At 41.9% G+C, this 15,047-nt stretch overlaps 1 protein-coding gene across 1 annotated transcript; it reads right to left on the bottom strand.

Annotated features, from left to right (window-relative positions):
• Positions 1-1,145: 1,145 nt before the first annotated feature.
• Positions 1,146-2,719, bottom strand: LOC103709049 (NDR1/HIN1-like protein 13). The gene is made up of 2 exons (XM_008794223.3): positions 2,535-2,719; positions 1,146-2,161 (listed from the first exon to the last, which is right to left on the bottom strand). The coding sequence occupies exon 2, from the start codon at positions 2,150-2,152 to the stop codon at positions 1,313-1,315; it is 840 nt and encodes a 279-aa protein (XP_008792445.2). The 5' UTR covers positions 2,153-2,161; positions 2,535-2,719; the 3' UTR covers positions 1,146-1,312.
• Between the last annotated feature and the right edge of the window lie 12,328 nt (positions 2,720-15,047).

The following is a 15,047-nucleotide window of genomic DNA, read 5'->3' as shown; positions in this document are numbered from 1 at the left end:
TCCGGGGTGGAGTTGATGCAGGCAAAGAAAGGGTTGACGTCGAACATCTCCAGGGCGTGGAGGGCGGAGCCCCGAGCATCACCGCAGAGGCGGGCGGAGAAGGCAAGGTAGAGGTTGGCCGAGGCCGAGGTGGAGAGGTACAAGTTGGGGATCCCAGCGGTGGTTTGGGTTGGGTTGAGGAGAGCGCAAACCTAGAGCATCCGCTCGGCCTGGCTGAGGCGGGCGAGCTTCGCCTTTGGGTTAAGTTGGAGGTGGCGATGGCGTTCTTGAGGGCGTTGATGCCCCAGTCAAGGTTCACGAGGATGGCTGATCGGAGTAGCGGACTTCGAGGACCACGGCGGAGGAGGGAGAGGCGCAACCTTTAGTGGCAAGGTGCTCGGCGCACTGCTCCTTGTGGTGGGCGCGATAGGTGAGTTTCCATTTCTGAAAAATAGTGGACGTGAAAATTTCTTATTTCTATTTTTTTCAGAAATATGACAACTTTTTAGAGAGAAAAAAAGAAAGAAAGATGGTTACCACACTTGTTTCTGCGAGTTGAAAGAACAATTCCTTGAGGGTATGTCAACCAAGGGAGCCAAGAGCTATTTGTTAAGGCATGTTAATGACGACTCATCAGTTCGAGAATGGCTGGACCAATCACTAATAGTTCATTTGGGCATCCATGTTTTTGATGAATTTAAACCAAGGTTGGTAGAACCATTTCGAACCACCTGATTCGAAGCGTCACAAGTCGTATCGGTGGCTTATCGGGACAGTTTCAGTAAAAAATCTAAAACGCCGCATCAAATGAGGAGGAGAAGAAGAAAAGAGAAGAAAGAAAAGAGCAAGGGAGAAAGGAAGAAGATGGAGGAAGGCTGGCATCATACATACAAAGACCACAAATAACGGTATGCAATATCTATACATGTAATCTAGGTATCTCCAACAGTGATCAGTTGCAAGGATCATTGAACTAAAATTTTATGAATCCAAATCATAAGAATAGTCTAAACCAATATCACAAAGTTATGAGGCATGGAGGATATAGGATCCACCGTTCCAAGGATGGTGAAATACATGGAAGGCATGTGATCTTATCCTGCACACCTCATGCACTTTGGAGAAAATATCCCAAATGCATTATAGTGACCATAATATCCAATGGCTAAACAAGTAAATAGGTATGTGTATTTACTTCAATTCATGTATAAACCAACCAAATCACAAGAAATGCCTCCCGAACACGCGCACTCGATATTCAAAAGTAAACAAATGTTAGGATCGTCGGTATATCCCAAACACCAACAATAAATATCAACAGAACACACCGCCGTTAAAAAGGATCCACCTTAACGCTGCAGGACTTGGAGACGATCCTCGAATCCGCCGCCAACTTATCCACCGTCACGTCGCACCGCACCTTAACGGTGATCGTCCACGTCGTGACGGCGCCAAACTTAATCCTAACGGGGACTTTAATGTTCATCTCCAGCGGCACCTCCCCACGGCTCTGCGCCGTCACCAAGGCGTCTTGCATAGCGGCGGCTAAACGGATCCCGGACCCCGTCAACGCCGTTTGGAAGACAGTCACGTTCCGTTTCCCCTGGTAGAAGGTGGGCCAGACGCCGTGACAGAGGTTGACGCCGTCGTAGCTGACTTCGACGGAGCTGCCGGAGCGGTAGTAGATGCCGATTTTTTTGTTGGGGTTCTCGGCACGGATGGTGGCGTCGAACTCCGGCGAGAGGGCGGCGAGGTCGGTGGAGGCGGATGAAAGGTTGAAGCCCTTGACAGCGAGGCCGTCGACGGAGTACTTGGGGATCTTGGGCCGGAAGACGAGGTAGAGTATCCCCGCGGCGGCAGCGAGGGCGATGAGGAGGAAGAGGAGGAGGGCGGCAGTCCAGGCGAGGCAGCAGCAGCAGCCGCGGCTCCGGCGGCGGGCGCGGCGGGTGTAGGTCTCGAAGCGGCGGGCGTTCTCCGGAGGCGGGACACGGATGATCTGGTCCTTGGGGACCTGGATCACGTAGGTCCCCGGCGGGGGCTTGGGCTTCTCGGCGAAGGTCTTCGGGGAGCGTGGGCTCTCCGGTCGGGATGCTGCCGCCGGTTCGGCAGGGGCCGCCGCCGCCTTCTCCTCGGCGTCGCCAGCTCCGGCGGGGTGGACGCGGTCAGCCAACATCCTCAGAATCTAAAGCAATATCCCCACAAAAAGATCAAAGCTATGATCTTTTAGTTACTCCGCAAGAGAATGCCACTTATTTAATCTCAAAAACAAAGAAAAATCCAAAATTTGAGTATATTTTGGACCCCAAGGTTTTTCCCAGTGAGGAACTAGAAAACGGAGGCAGATTTATAAGACAAAACAAGGAAAAAAAAGAAGGGAGAAATATCGAAGGAAAATGAGAAGACTGAATCACTTCTGGAGATTAAACGCGCGATCACAACATGAGAGATTGCAATATCTTCCCACAATGGAAGAAAACGGTGAGAGTACTACTAACCTTCAACCATAGAGAAGAAAAAAAAATATGGGGAAACCAACAAATCCGCGTACTACTAACCTTAAAGAGTGGAAAAGGCTCCTTCTCCGTCTCTATTCTTCTCTCCCTCCACTCCTTAAACTCGAACTCGAGAAGAAGAATAGGCGAAGGGGTGCGTTTGGCCGAGTCGCACCGATTGGAAGATTAAATGCTGGGGGCTTCGAGGAGAGAGAGAGAGCAGCGAGGACGAGGAAGCAAGGCGTGGAGCAAACGGTCAAATAGACGGGCGGCGAAGAATTCCAAATCTAATTAAGTAAAGTGTCTCCTCGAATACGACAAAAGACCCCAAAACGACTGATTCCTTAATTATTAAGATTTAGAGGTTTTTTTTAAAAATAGGTGCTCTCCTAAATATTTTTTTTTTACGCATCTACTTATTAAAATTAGTTTAGTCATTCTAATTTAAAATACTTATTTTTTTTTAACGACATGGCGTGGATATATCTGCAAAAACAAAAATAAAAAAATAAAATAAAAATTATATATATATTAATTTTAAAATAGTATTTATTGTAAAATGCGATATTTAGTATTCATGCAAAATGTCTTAAGATTTATCGTCCTCGGTCCGACTTGGACTGGAGAGGGCCTCTATTCTCCCAGCGGCACGCTGTCCCCATCTTATCGCGGTCCTCAGATCGATTATGGACGGTGGTGATTGAAGAGCAGAATCTTTCCTGTCGAGTCGATCGGAAAGGGATCCGACTCCCAAAAAAATCCTGTTGATATGTCGTTCGGGCTTTTCATGGCCGTTGATTTGGAGCACACCGGAATGGTTTCTTCCGGTTGGGATTGGGCCAGAAGAGCCACGTACCAGCTAAAGCCTAGGAGGCAAGCCGCCATGGTCGGGTCAGGTCCGGTTGCCAGCTGGCCGCCAGGTTTTTCAATCCCCTATTTCTCTGGTATTAAGAGAAAAACGACGAAAAATAGTTTTAATTTTTTTTAAGAGAAAGAAAAAAAGGGTTATAAGGTAGGGGTTATAGCCGTTGTCTTGGAGGAAAGGAACAACCGCGTCCAGGTCCGCAAAAATATGAAATAATAAAGGATGAGGAAATAGTAGTACGGGGTTAGGTTGTGCCCATTTGGCGGTATAAGGAACGTGAGAATGTTTCTAAACACCGCGTGGTATAGATTTGGTGAGAATGTTGGAGCACGTGTTGAGCAGGTGAGACGCCGGCTTCTCATAACAGCTAATATGCCGCATGGAGAATTCCATGCCGATGAACGATCTGCCATTAATTTTCGGAAAAGTTAGGGGACAACCCCTCAAATATCGCTCATGCAATTTTTTATACGTAAAAATTTACTTGGTCATCCCATGCAAATTTCTGCACGATGAATCCTTGCCAAATTTTTACTTATCAGCATCGAAAATAGCCAATATGCTTATAACTTCGACTTGCATTGAACCCACAGCCACTGCCACTATTTTTTCGATAACTTAGTTCTCACTCAACAGTAGACCAATGCTTTTTAAAGCAGATGGTTCACAATAAAAAACAAAATTTATTTCTTGATAATTAGTCATGGTATCCATAGTATTGCATGTTTTTCAACCAAATTTTGATTAATTTGGCATCTGAAGGATGCATGCTAAGCCAAACCAAGCTGATTAAAAAGAAAATAAATTCACAGCTCTATGGTTAGTTGAAAATATATTTTATTTTGACGGACAAAAGAGTCCCCTTCTACGGGTGGTGTTTTGCGCGAGGGGGCTGGGCCCACGCGGGTTTCGGTTGGGTGCCCGAGCCGCGAAGGAACGCTACCCGGCTAAGAGGCGTCCCGCGGTTTATTGGTTCCTCCGCGTGTTTTTCCCCCCCCCCCCCCTCGTAAAACACACCCACTTATAGAGACATCGACGTGGACACCCTCCCGTATGCGATGTCCGTCGTTGTGCGTACGTTGGGATTCTGCTGTCCGGGATAGTCTGGATACCGCACGCAAGATTGGGGAGGCACGATTTTTACTATTCATTCACGGGATGGGACACGATATTCGTAACCATCCAAATGGCGAGGTCTTGGTCTTTATTTATAATGAAGTGAGAGCAAGGGAAACAATCTCTGTGCAAGGAATATCCAAGAAGTATAATACTCAGTCAGTCAGTTGGATATTATGTAAGCCATCAAAAATTGTATCCAGCTAATTTCCTAATTGGCATCGAGTTGGGTCAAAATTTTCATATCGTCAGCCATGCAAGCAAGGCCAAAGTGTTGTCCGAAGGTCGCATAAGGGGTGCAAGGTTAGCATGTCGTGTCGGACATGCATGCAAGCTGTTATCCAGCCTTCATGCACAGCCTGGCTGCATGCAGAAAAATGTGCAAGTTGTTCAACGTACCTCATGCATTCGTGGCATATGACCCTTGCCAATTACAAGCCAATGTTAGGGTGCATGTCCTATATCTAAAAACCATCATAATTCTCACAATCATCATAGCTTGCATGCCGTCAACTATATTGATTTGGTGGTAGGGAGTATCCCCATAATTCATCGATTGGGACGCTCTACCAAGATCTTAGATATGCAGCTAGTCTTTGCCTGGTCTTCCTTTGATCCATTCCAACCAGGAAATGATCTAGTATTTCATGACTCAAATTGATTCACCATCCAATTTGTAATGTGGCCTCGGTCTCATGCAAGAGTTAGTGATCACATTTTATCCATCTTCTGAAGAGTACTTATGGATATTCCGAAATGGGAGAACGTAATCGAAGTGTTTGACTTGGAAGCCATTACAGGCTCCATGTCTTACTATAATCAAAAACCAAGCTATCGATTTCACACATGATTTCGATGCGTTTGACAAGGTCACACCAACTCCAATTACTTTTAGCGTTGTTCTTTGGACATTGTTATCATCAACACGAGAAGGAAGTAGAAAATTTCCAACTTGACTTGTTGAAATGACACAATGACCAAGTAAATATTTGAAAGAAATTTCAATGAGGAAGCCATAAAAAGAAAAACTTATGAACATTAACACTTCTTCGTGAAAGAGAAGATAGCAAATGGTCTTTAGACAAAATAATTAACCATGTTTGTGCATGACACTAACATCTAATTTTATGTAAGAATTATCTACTTTCTAAATTAAATAAATCATTCACGTCATCCAATTGATTATTAGTACTACACCTCATCCCTTTCTTGAAGGATCGGGACAAAAGCACTGCTATCAATTTTGCAATTTAGATTTAGCATGAGGCATTGGAATTTGTTAGTTTAAGAGCGATGTGCCCATTAAGTTGTTGCTAGAAATCTAAAAAATTCAATGATGCTGCATGCCTTTGAAAAATATCAATAAGATTGCCCCAACCGATGGACTTGACAAATCTATATATCGGTGCAACTACGCCTGTAGCTTATGATTGGTTTTAGATGTTGGTTAGAGGGTTAATAATATAAGGACCAGCTAACCAGTAGAACATCGTACAAAAAGATATGAATAACTTTATTTAGTCAACGACCCAGAAAAATAAAAAAAGTTAAAGTATGTTTAAAAGGGAAGTTGAAATAACTCTTAGGGCTGCTCTAGCCCTTATTTTCTCTGCCACTTTTTTTATCGTTTCTTTATTACCATCATTTACTTTTGCAATGGTATTGATGTCGGGTAGCGAGCACCAATCAAATGGTGAATAAATTTATTCAGTAGTTAGCTGATTAAAAAATGAATATAAATCACTAAAATAGTAAAATTATTCAGGGATTAGCTAACTATTTAATGTTCAAGCACAATCAAATTAAGTTGGTTGGATTTGAGTAGTATAACTGGTCATTAATGTGAACTTGTCCCATTAAATCCACTCATTGACAAGTAGATTAGTGTAAGTAATCCCCTCTCCATCTCCTTGAACTATACCATGATATTTTTCAATATTTCAGTATACAAGCTTGCAATAATAAAAGCAGGAACCCATTTTTTCAATAACATTGTTTATAATATTTAATTTTGAGATCACACATGAAGTATTTTTATCTTTATTTTTTAATTTCAATGTCGGACTCTAGACTCCATTTGTCATATAATAATCTTGCAAGATTTCATTAGGAACCAACTCACTTTTTTAGGGAAAAATTGGAATTGGAACCTTCTTTCTTACCTACTTCTATCATTTTTTTTTTCGTGCATACATTTCTATGCGCATGTGCAAAGCAATTTGTGTCTCTCTTTTTTTTTTTTTGTTTCTTTAGTTCTTTCACTTGTTTGGCTTGTATTTCCTGTGTGTCAGCAATATATTGCTGGTTTAGTTTTCTTCTTGCTGTTATATAAAGGTGGAAATAATTTTGCTGCCTCATATTCTATAGTTGATGATGTGATAAAAATATTGGGTGCAGCATTTTTCAGGGAAAAACTATAGAATAGAACATATCAAGACAAGATGTTCCAAATCACCATCTTCTACCCAAAGAATTCCACTAAGAAGAAGTCTTTAATCACAAAATCAAGAGATTATACTGCAAAATTTAGTGAGATTTATTAATATCATATCTCTTACAAGTGTTCCTACATCATGATATACCTAACCATGTGAAGACCTTTCTCTACTTCTTGCTTTCTTTGCTTCATTTTCGTAAGCCTTTGACAATGTTTGGAGAAATATTTTCTTCAAGTTAATCGCCACCAACTCGAGTACGTAATATTTTTCTTGTATTATAATTGCCCCATCTCTTTCTCATGCATGGTTGAGATCAACAGAGCGCTTTCACTAGGTAGCAGTTATTTTGAAAATAGCATTTGATTACTGAAGGATGACTTGAAGGCCGAAAAATATTGGGTGGTGCTCTTATTTTTAATCATATCGGTTAGTGGATTGATGTGCTCTTTCATTATGGAAATAATAGTTGAGCTTTCAAATAATTTTCTTTGGTGTCACACAATTAAATGTAAGTAAGTTCATGATATCAACTACTTGTTAGTTGCTGGTGTGTTGGAAGAATGACAATTATTTCCCTTCAAAATAAGGTAATTAATCAAAATGTTCGCAGGAATCACTGTATGAAATGAAATTTGAAATAATGTGATCTAATTGGTGTGACTTTTGAGATTCACACTATCTTATATGTAGATTTATTTACCCGATGAACAGGATTTGAAGATACATCCTCATCATTATATAGAGATGACACACATTACTGGCCTAATTTTATGGGAGATCAATTAGAGAGCAAAATGGGCGGAGGGTTTTTTTTTGATACAACAGCGACTCACACCAAATATGCATGGGTGTAGCCAACAAATCAGAAAAGAAAAGTTGGCAAAGAGAGAAAAGAACAGATGCTAGATTTTTCCAGAGATCCAAGGTAGCCCTTTCTCAATACCAATAACTCTCTAAATCCTAGTGAAGCAAGGATTTGATCCCAAGTTGCTCATTGCACGTTTTAAATACCTCACCAATTCGATAAATTGGCACCATCAAATGTGACATTTTCCGAAATCATACTGATTTAGCCTAGCCATTGGTACCATCATCCTCTTTGTAGAATGCTGTAAATATGTGAAGTATGTTTGAGATTTTTTATTTGTATGGTCATAAATTATGATTTTTGTGTGATTCAAGCAACTTGGATGATTGCCTGGAAGTACATGTACCAGGTTAAACCTTCAATAGACCGCCTATTTGGACACATCCAAACCATATCAGATGGTCATCCTTAGGCTGAAACCGTTGATTGGATCCTTTTTAGTTTAATATATCTAACGTAAAACCATTTGATGGTCCACACATTAAGATGCACGAACATGCATGATCACGTACGATGCACATGTCAAGATCTGCATTTTCATGCATCTCGATGCATGACCAAGGAGGGCAGGCATGATTGCACGTGATCATGCATTTGCACAGATCTCAATGCATGATCAAGGGCGGCGGCGGCGGCTGCATTGGATCATCAAATGGTTTGTTTCACTTCAGCCCAACTGACCGAAGGAACCAATCTCAAGTGGCATTCGAGCCTCATGCTGGGCCAGGCCTAGTAATTTCAGGCCTGAGCAAGGGCCCAGAATAGCCCAAGCCGAAGAAATTATCCACTCCAATGGTTTGCACCTAGCTGATGAACACAACCGGCTATGAATTTAGAGGCAGCAATTTATGACCGGCCCATCAACCCGACCCATGAACGACATGCTTTAAGCAGGTTTGGATTTGATATAAATGGGTCTGGGTTGTAAATAGGTCAACCCGTCTCAACCTGTTCATTAAATGGGATGGGTTCAGATTTAAACCTTTGATCCATTTAACCCGTTTAATAATCGGATCGGATCTTAAAATTTATTTAATCTGTTTGAAACTTGCTTAACTTATTTCTGACTTGTTTAACCCGACCCGCTAAATCTGTTTAAATTTATTCAACCTGTTAAAAATTCGTCTAATCCATTTAACCTATTTAATAAATGGATTATGCAGGCTGGGTCGTGTTTAATAAATAAGTTGAATTTAGATTTGTAATTTTGACATGTTTAAGATAAAAATCAAGTTTGGGTTGATGAATTTTTAACCCGAACCAAACCAATTGCCACCCCTTATATATTCTTAAACCCAACAACTAATATTTCTTTTAACATCATCATCGTCAAGCTGCGGTTTTAGAGTTCTGTTTTTACTATCCCTGGCCCCCAGCTACACTTAATCTACCAAATGCTTGTTGGTGGGTGTCAGGGCTCTCAACAAACCCTAAAGAGATGGTCGATATGTTTCCTAACAGCTAGTACCAGCCTGAGATGAATCATTACAAGTCGAAGGCTTAAACAAACTCAATGCAAGGAATAAATTGGCTGGAAAACCACATAAGAAAGCATGCCTTATTTGCAGTAGATCAGAATCTTGAATGTTGCTATTGTTGATTATTTTGGACTTTGCTCCAAATAGTGGCTTTGAGAGGGACCTATTTGCAAAATGACATTTCATTATATAAAAGGTACATGTTACCTCTTTTCCCGTGGGATGAAGGGTTTTGTTTTGTTTTAGGGTGAAAGGGATTTCAGCCGCCGCACCCATCTTCTTCATCCTCCCGTGCGCTCTCGGTCTCCTGGCAACATCCGACTTGGGTTCCCCTTTGTCTTCACTCGCTGGAGGCTTTCTTCCTTCTTCCCTTCTTCAACCGTGGCTTCTTCCTATGACTTCCCTGTTTCCGTGAGCCTCTTTCTTCTTTGCTGTTCACAGAAATTGCAACAAGGGAAGGTATGGTTTTGATACTCATTTGATCTACCATTGGAGCCGTAGAAAGGTTGATTTGCATACTACACTTTTGATCTATCATTGTGGCTGCAGAAGGGTGATCCGATCAGGTTGTTTCTTGCTTTATATTGGTTTTATATTGCCTCCTATTGTGATCATTTGGCAGTCCATATTTTGGGCTCTTATGTATCTATGTTTGTACCCTATTGGGAAGATTGATATAGTGGATTGCTCCTCCTCCCCGTGGATGTAGGCACTTGCTGCCGAACCACGTAAATTTGGTGTCTTTGTGCTTATCTTTTCATGCCTGTGATGTGTTTGATGGAATGCCTGAATGAGTCCAATTGTTAATTGGTAAGCCGGATACAGTGAGTTTTGTGCCCATTAATCCCAACAATTGGTATCAGAGCTATGGCTACTGTTGGGCAACAAAATTCATCTAGGGCTAACGATTCGGCTTCTGTTTCACATTCCACTACCATAAGGCATGAAGTGGCTGTATTTGATGGCACAGGGGACTTCTCACTATGGAAGGTAAGAATGAAATACCTGTTGGTTAAGGAGGGTGTAGCAAAAGCCCTCAAGGGTATGGATGCAATCCCAGGAGATAATGAGGCTGTCAAAGAAGAGATTAATGAGAGAGCACTAGGAACTTTATTTTCGGGTTTGAGTGATAAAGTCCTGCGAAATGTTGTGGATCTTGATACAGCTAAGGGAGTATGGGAAAAATTGGAGAGTCTATATATGGCAAAATCCCTTACTAATAGATTGTACTTGAGGGGAAAATTGCACACATTTCGTATGGCAGAAGGGACTTCACTCAAAGATCACTTGGATGAGTATAATAAGCTCCTACTTGATTTATCAAATATTGGTGTTGAAGTAGATGAAGAAGACAAGGCTTTGATCCTTATCTACTCATTGCCTAAGTCCTTTGAGCATATTACTACTACTATGCTCTATGGAAAAGAGACAATAAGTCTTGAAGAGGTAGAAGCTACTTTGTTATCCAATGAGCTTAGATTGAAAGTACAGCTACAACATCAAGTTCAGACTCCAGCTCAAGGACTTATAGTTAGAGGTAGAGATGAGCAGAAGAAAGGTGGACAAGGTATAAGCAAATCCAAAATTAGATCAAAGTCTAAGTCTAGAAGACCAGGTGTTTGTCACTATTGTAAGAAACCAGGCCACTGGAAATCAGAATGTAGACTACTACAGTCTAAGAAAGAGAGGGAACAAAAGGATAAAGGAACCGTCTCAGACTCGGCAACGGTTGCAGTTTCATCAGCAGGTCACAACAGTAATGATAATGATGCAGTATTTACAGCTGCTTGCAGTGTCAGTCATCCTGATACTTGGATTGTGGACTCTGGAGCATCTTTCCATATGACACCTCATAAGGAATGGTTCTCTTCTTTTAGATCATGTGAGGGGGGCACCGTTCTTTTTGGAGATGATGGTATTTGTAAAGTGGAAGGTGTTGGTACAGTTCAAATTAAATCTAATGCAAACACTGTCGTGACTTTGGACGATGTCAGATATGTTCCTCAACTAAAGAGAAACCTTCTCTCAGTACATGCTTTCGATAGTGCAGGTTTCGAGGGCAGATGGGGTAGAGGATCAATAACTATCAATAAAGGAGTATTGACTTTATTGAAAGGGAAATTGTGTGGGACCCTTTACTATTTGGATGGTAGTACAATAGTTGGACAGGCTTCAGCAGTACAGTCTTCTACTGAGCAGTTGACACACCTGTGGCATCAGAGATTGGGCCACATCTCAGACAAGGGTTTACAGGAGCTGAGTAGACGTGGTTTGCTAAGTGGTCAGAAGGTTGGTGCACTTGGATTCTGTGAGCATTGTGTGTTCGGAAAACAACACAGGGTCAGCTTTTCTACAGGCGTGCACAGGACAGCTGGTATATTGGATTATATTCATTCTGACCTATGGGGACCAGCCCCAATTACATCCAAGGGTGGATCTAGGTATTTACTCACTTTTATTGATGACTACTCCCGCAAAGTCTGGATATACACTATCAGAAATAAGAGTGATGTGTTTGACACATTTAAGAAGTGGAAGGCTATGGTCGAGAGGCATACTGATAGGAAGTTGAAAACCTTCCGAACTGACAATGGATTAGAATTTTGTTCTACTGAGTTTAATGACTTTTGCAAATTAGAGGGCATTGTCAGACACAGAACCACAGTGGGTACACCTCAACAGAATGGTGTGGCAGAACGCATGAATCGCACACTAATTGAGAGAGTCAGATCTATGCTATCTAGTTCTGGATTAACTAGAGATTTTTGGGCAGAGGCCGCTCACACAGCCTGCTACATTATAAACCGATCTCCAGCATCAGCATTGGGCATGAAAACTCCGGAAGAAATGTGGACAGGAAAACCTGCAGACTATTCAGTACTCAGAGTCTTTGGGTGTCCAGCTTATGCACATGTAAGAGATGGAAAGTTGGACCCTAGGGCTAAGAAGTGCGTATTTCTTGGATACGCATCTGGGATAAAAGGCTACAGATTATGGTGCACACAGCCTGGATCCCAAGGTTTTTTAGTCAGTAGGGATGTGACATTTCATGAGATAGCTACTCCTTTAAGGCAGCTACAGCCAAGTTCTTCTGAGAGAGATCAGGGTCAGGATCAGATAGATAGGACTGTTATGAATATTGATCAGACTATCAGATCTCAGAAGCAGCAGGCAAATGAAGATACTTTTATTCCAAATGAGCAGCAACAGCTGACAGATGCAGAGATACAGACTCAGGAGGAGGTTACCATGGAAGGTCAGGATCAGATTGATAGCATTGCCACTCGTAGACCCAAGCGTCAGATCAGAACACCACAAAGGTATGGTTTTGAGGATTCAGCTTGTGCTGGGTTAGTTTATTATGCTCTGAGCATTGCAGACACTATTGGTGATGAGCCGACCACATATCAGGAGGCTATTAGTAGTCCGCAGGCTGAACAATGGACCATGGCTATGGTTGAAGAATTACAATCTTTAGAGAAGAATCAGACTTGGAAATTAGTCAGATTACCAGAGGGCAAGAAGGCAATAGGCTGCAAATGGATCTTCAAGAATAAAGAGGGAGCCAGTCATCAGGATTTTAGATATAAGGCCAGGTTAGTAGCTAAGGGCTATTGTCAACGGGAGGGAATTGACTATAAGGAAATATTTTCTCCTGTAGTTAAACACTCTTCTATTCGTGTGTTGCTTGCCTTAGTTGTTTCTCAGAATTTAGAGCTGGAACAGCTAGATGTTAAAACAGCTTTTCTTCACGGTGATTTAGAGGAACAGATTTATATGCAACAGCCACCTGGTTTTGAGGTCCAGACAAGGAAGATCATGTATGTTTGCTCAAGAGATCATTATATGGTCTCAAGCAGTCTCCAAGACAGTGGTATCGCAAATTTGATAAGTTTATGGTCGACCATGGATACAACAGATCTCCATATGATAGTTGCGTATATCACCAGCGGTTTTCAGATGGATCCTTTTGTTACTTATTACTGTATGTGGATGATATGATGATAGCAGCCAAGGATATATCAATCATCCAAAATCTGAAAGCTGAGCTCAGTACTGCATTTGAGATGAAGGATCTTGGACCGGCAAAGAAAATACTTGGGATGGAGATCAGTCGTGACAGGCAGTTGGGTAGACTTTTTCTTACTCAGCATGGATATATTAAGAAAGTCTTGTATAGATTTGGTATGTCCACAGTCAAGCCAGTCACTACTCCTTTTGCCAGTCATTTCAAATTATCTGCCACACTCTGTCCCCAGACTGAGGATGAGGAGAGATATATGTCCAGAGTGCCATATGCAAGTGCAGTAGGTAGCATCATGTATGCAATGGTCTGCACTCGACCTGATATTTCACAGGCAGTAAGCGTAGTAAGCAGATACATGGATAAGCCTGGAAAGGCTCACTGGTCAGCTGTGAAATGGATACTTAGATATCTAAAAGGCACTTCCAATTTGGGATTGGTATTCTCCGCACAGAGTAATTGCACTATTACAGGATTTTCTGATTCAGATTATGCTAGTGACTTGGACAGGAGGAGGTCATTAACCGGATATGTATTTACTCTCTCTGGTTGTGCAGTCAGTTGGAAGGCTACTTTGCAGCCTACAGTTGCTTTGTCTACTACAGAAGCAGAGTATATGGCGTTGACAGAGGCAGCAAAGGAAGCTATTTGGTTAAGAGGACTAGTACAGGATTTGGGTCTCGAGCAGGACCGTTTGGATATTAATTGTGACAGTCAAAGTGCTTTGCATCTTGCCAGAGATCAGATGTATCACGAACGCACTAAGCATATAGATGTCAGGTATCACTTCATCAGAGATTTGGTGGAGAATGGTGATGTCCGGATTCAGAAAATCTACACTGCTCATAATCCGGCTGATATGTTCACTAAACCAATCACAACAGTCAAGTTCAGGACTTTCCTGAACTTGATTGGTGTGAGCACTTGTTAATGCCCTTCCGGGCTTGTGGTGAGGAGGAGGTTATTTTTTATCAATCCATATTTGATGATAGGTACATAATTTGTCGCAAGGAGGAGGATTGTTGATTATTTTGGACTTTGCTCCAAATAGTGGCTTTGAGAGGGACCTATTTGCAAAATGACATTTCATTATATAAAAGGTACATGTTACCTCTTTTCCCGTGGGATGAAGGGTTTTGTTTTGTTTTAGGGTGAAAGGGATTTCAGCCGCCGCACCCATCTTCTTCATCCTCCCGTGCGCTCTCGGTCTCCTGGCAACATCCGACTTGGGTTCCCCTTTGTCTTCACTCGCTGGAGGCTTTCTTCCTTCTTCCCTTCTTCAACCGTGGCTTCTTCCTATGACTTCCCTGTTTCCGTGAGCCTCTTTCTTCTTTGCTGTTCACAGAAATTGCAACAAGGGAAGGTATGGTTTTGATACTCATTTGATCTACCATTGGAGCCGTAGAAAGGTTGATTTGCATACTACACTTTTGATCTATCATTGTGGCTGCAGAAGGGTGATCCGATCAGGTTGTTTCTTGCTTTATATTGGTTTTATATTGCCTCCTATTGTGATCATTTGGCAGTCCATATTTTGGGCTCTTATGTATCTATGTTTGTACCCTATTGGGAAGATTGATATAGTGGATTGCTCCTCCTCCCCGTGGATGTAGGCACTTGCTGCCGAACCACGTAAATTTGGTGTCTTTGTGCTTATCTTTTCATGCCTGTGATGTGTTTGATGGAATGCCTGAATGAGTCCAATTGTTAATTGGTAAGCCGGATACAGTGAGTTTTGTGCCCATTAATCCCAACAATGCTATAATCACCAACTTCTCAAACAAGTA

This window comes from Phoenix dactylifera, chromosome 3, assembly GCF_009389715.1.
Source record: "Phoenix dactylifera cultivar Barhee BC4 chromosome 3, palm_55x_up_171113_PBpolish2nd_filt_p, whole genome shotgun sequence".
NCBI lineage: Eukaryota > Viridiplantae > Streptophyta > Magnoliopsida > Arecales > Arecaceae > Phoenix > Phoenix dactylifera.
The sequence above is the reverse complement of the archived record's forward strand: the minus strand, read 5'-3'. Positions and strand labels throughout refer to the sequence as shown.

What these genes read in the sequence shown, in the direction of transcription:
- LOC103709049 (XM_008794223.3), bottom strand. Translation starts at nt 2,152, where the DNA reads ATGTTGGCTGACCGCGTCCACCCCGCCGGAGCTGGCGACGCCGAGGAG.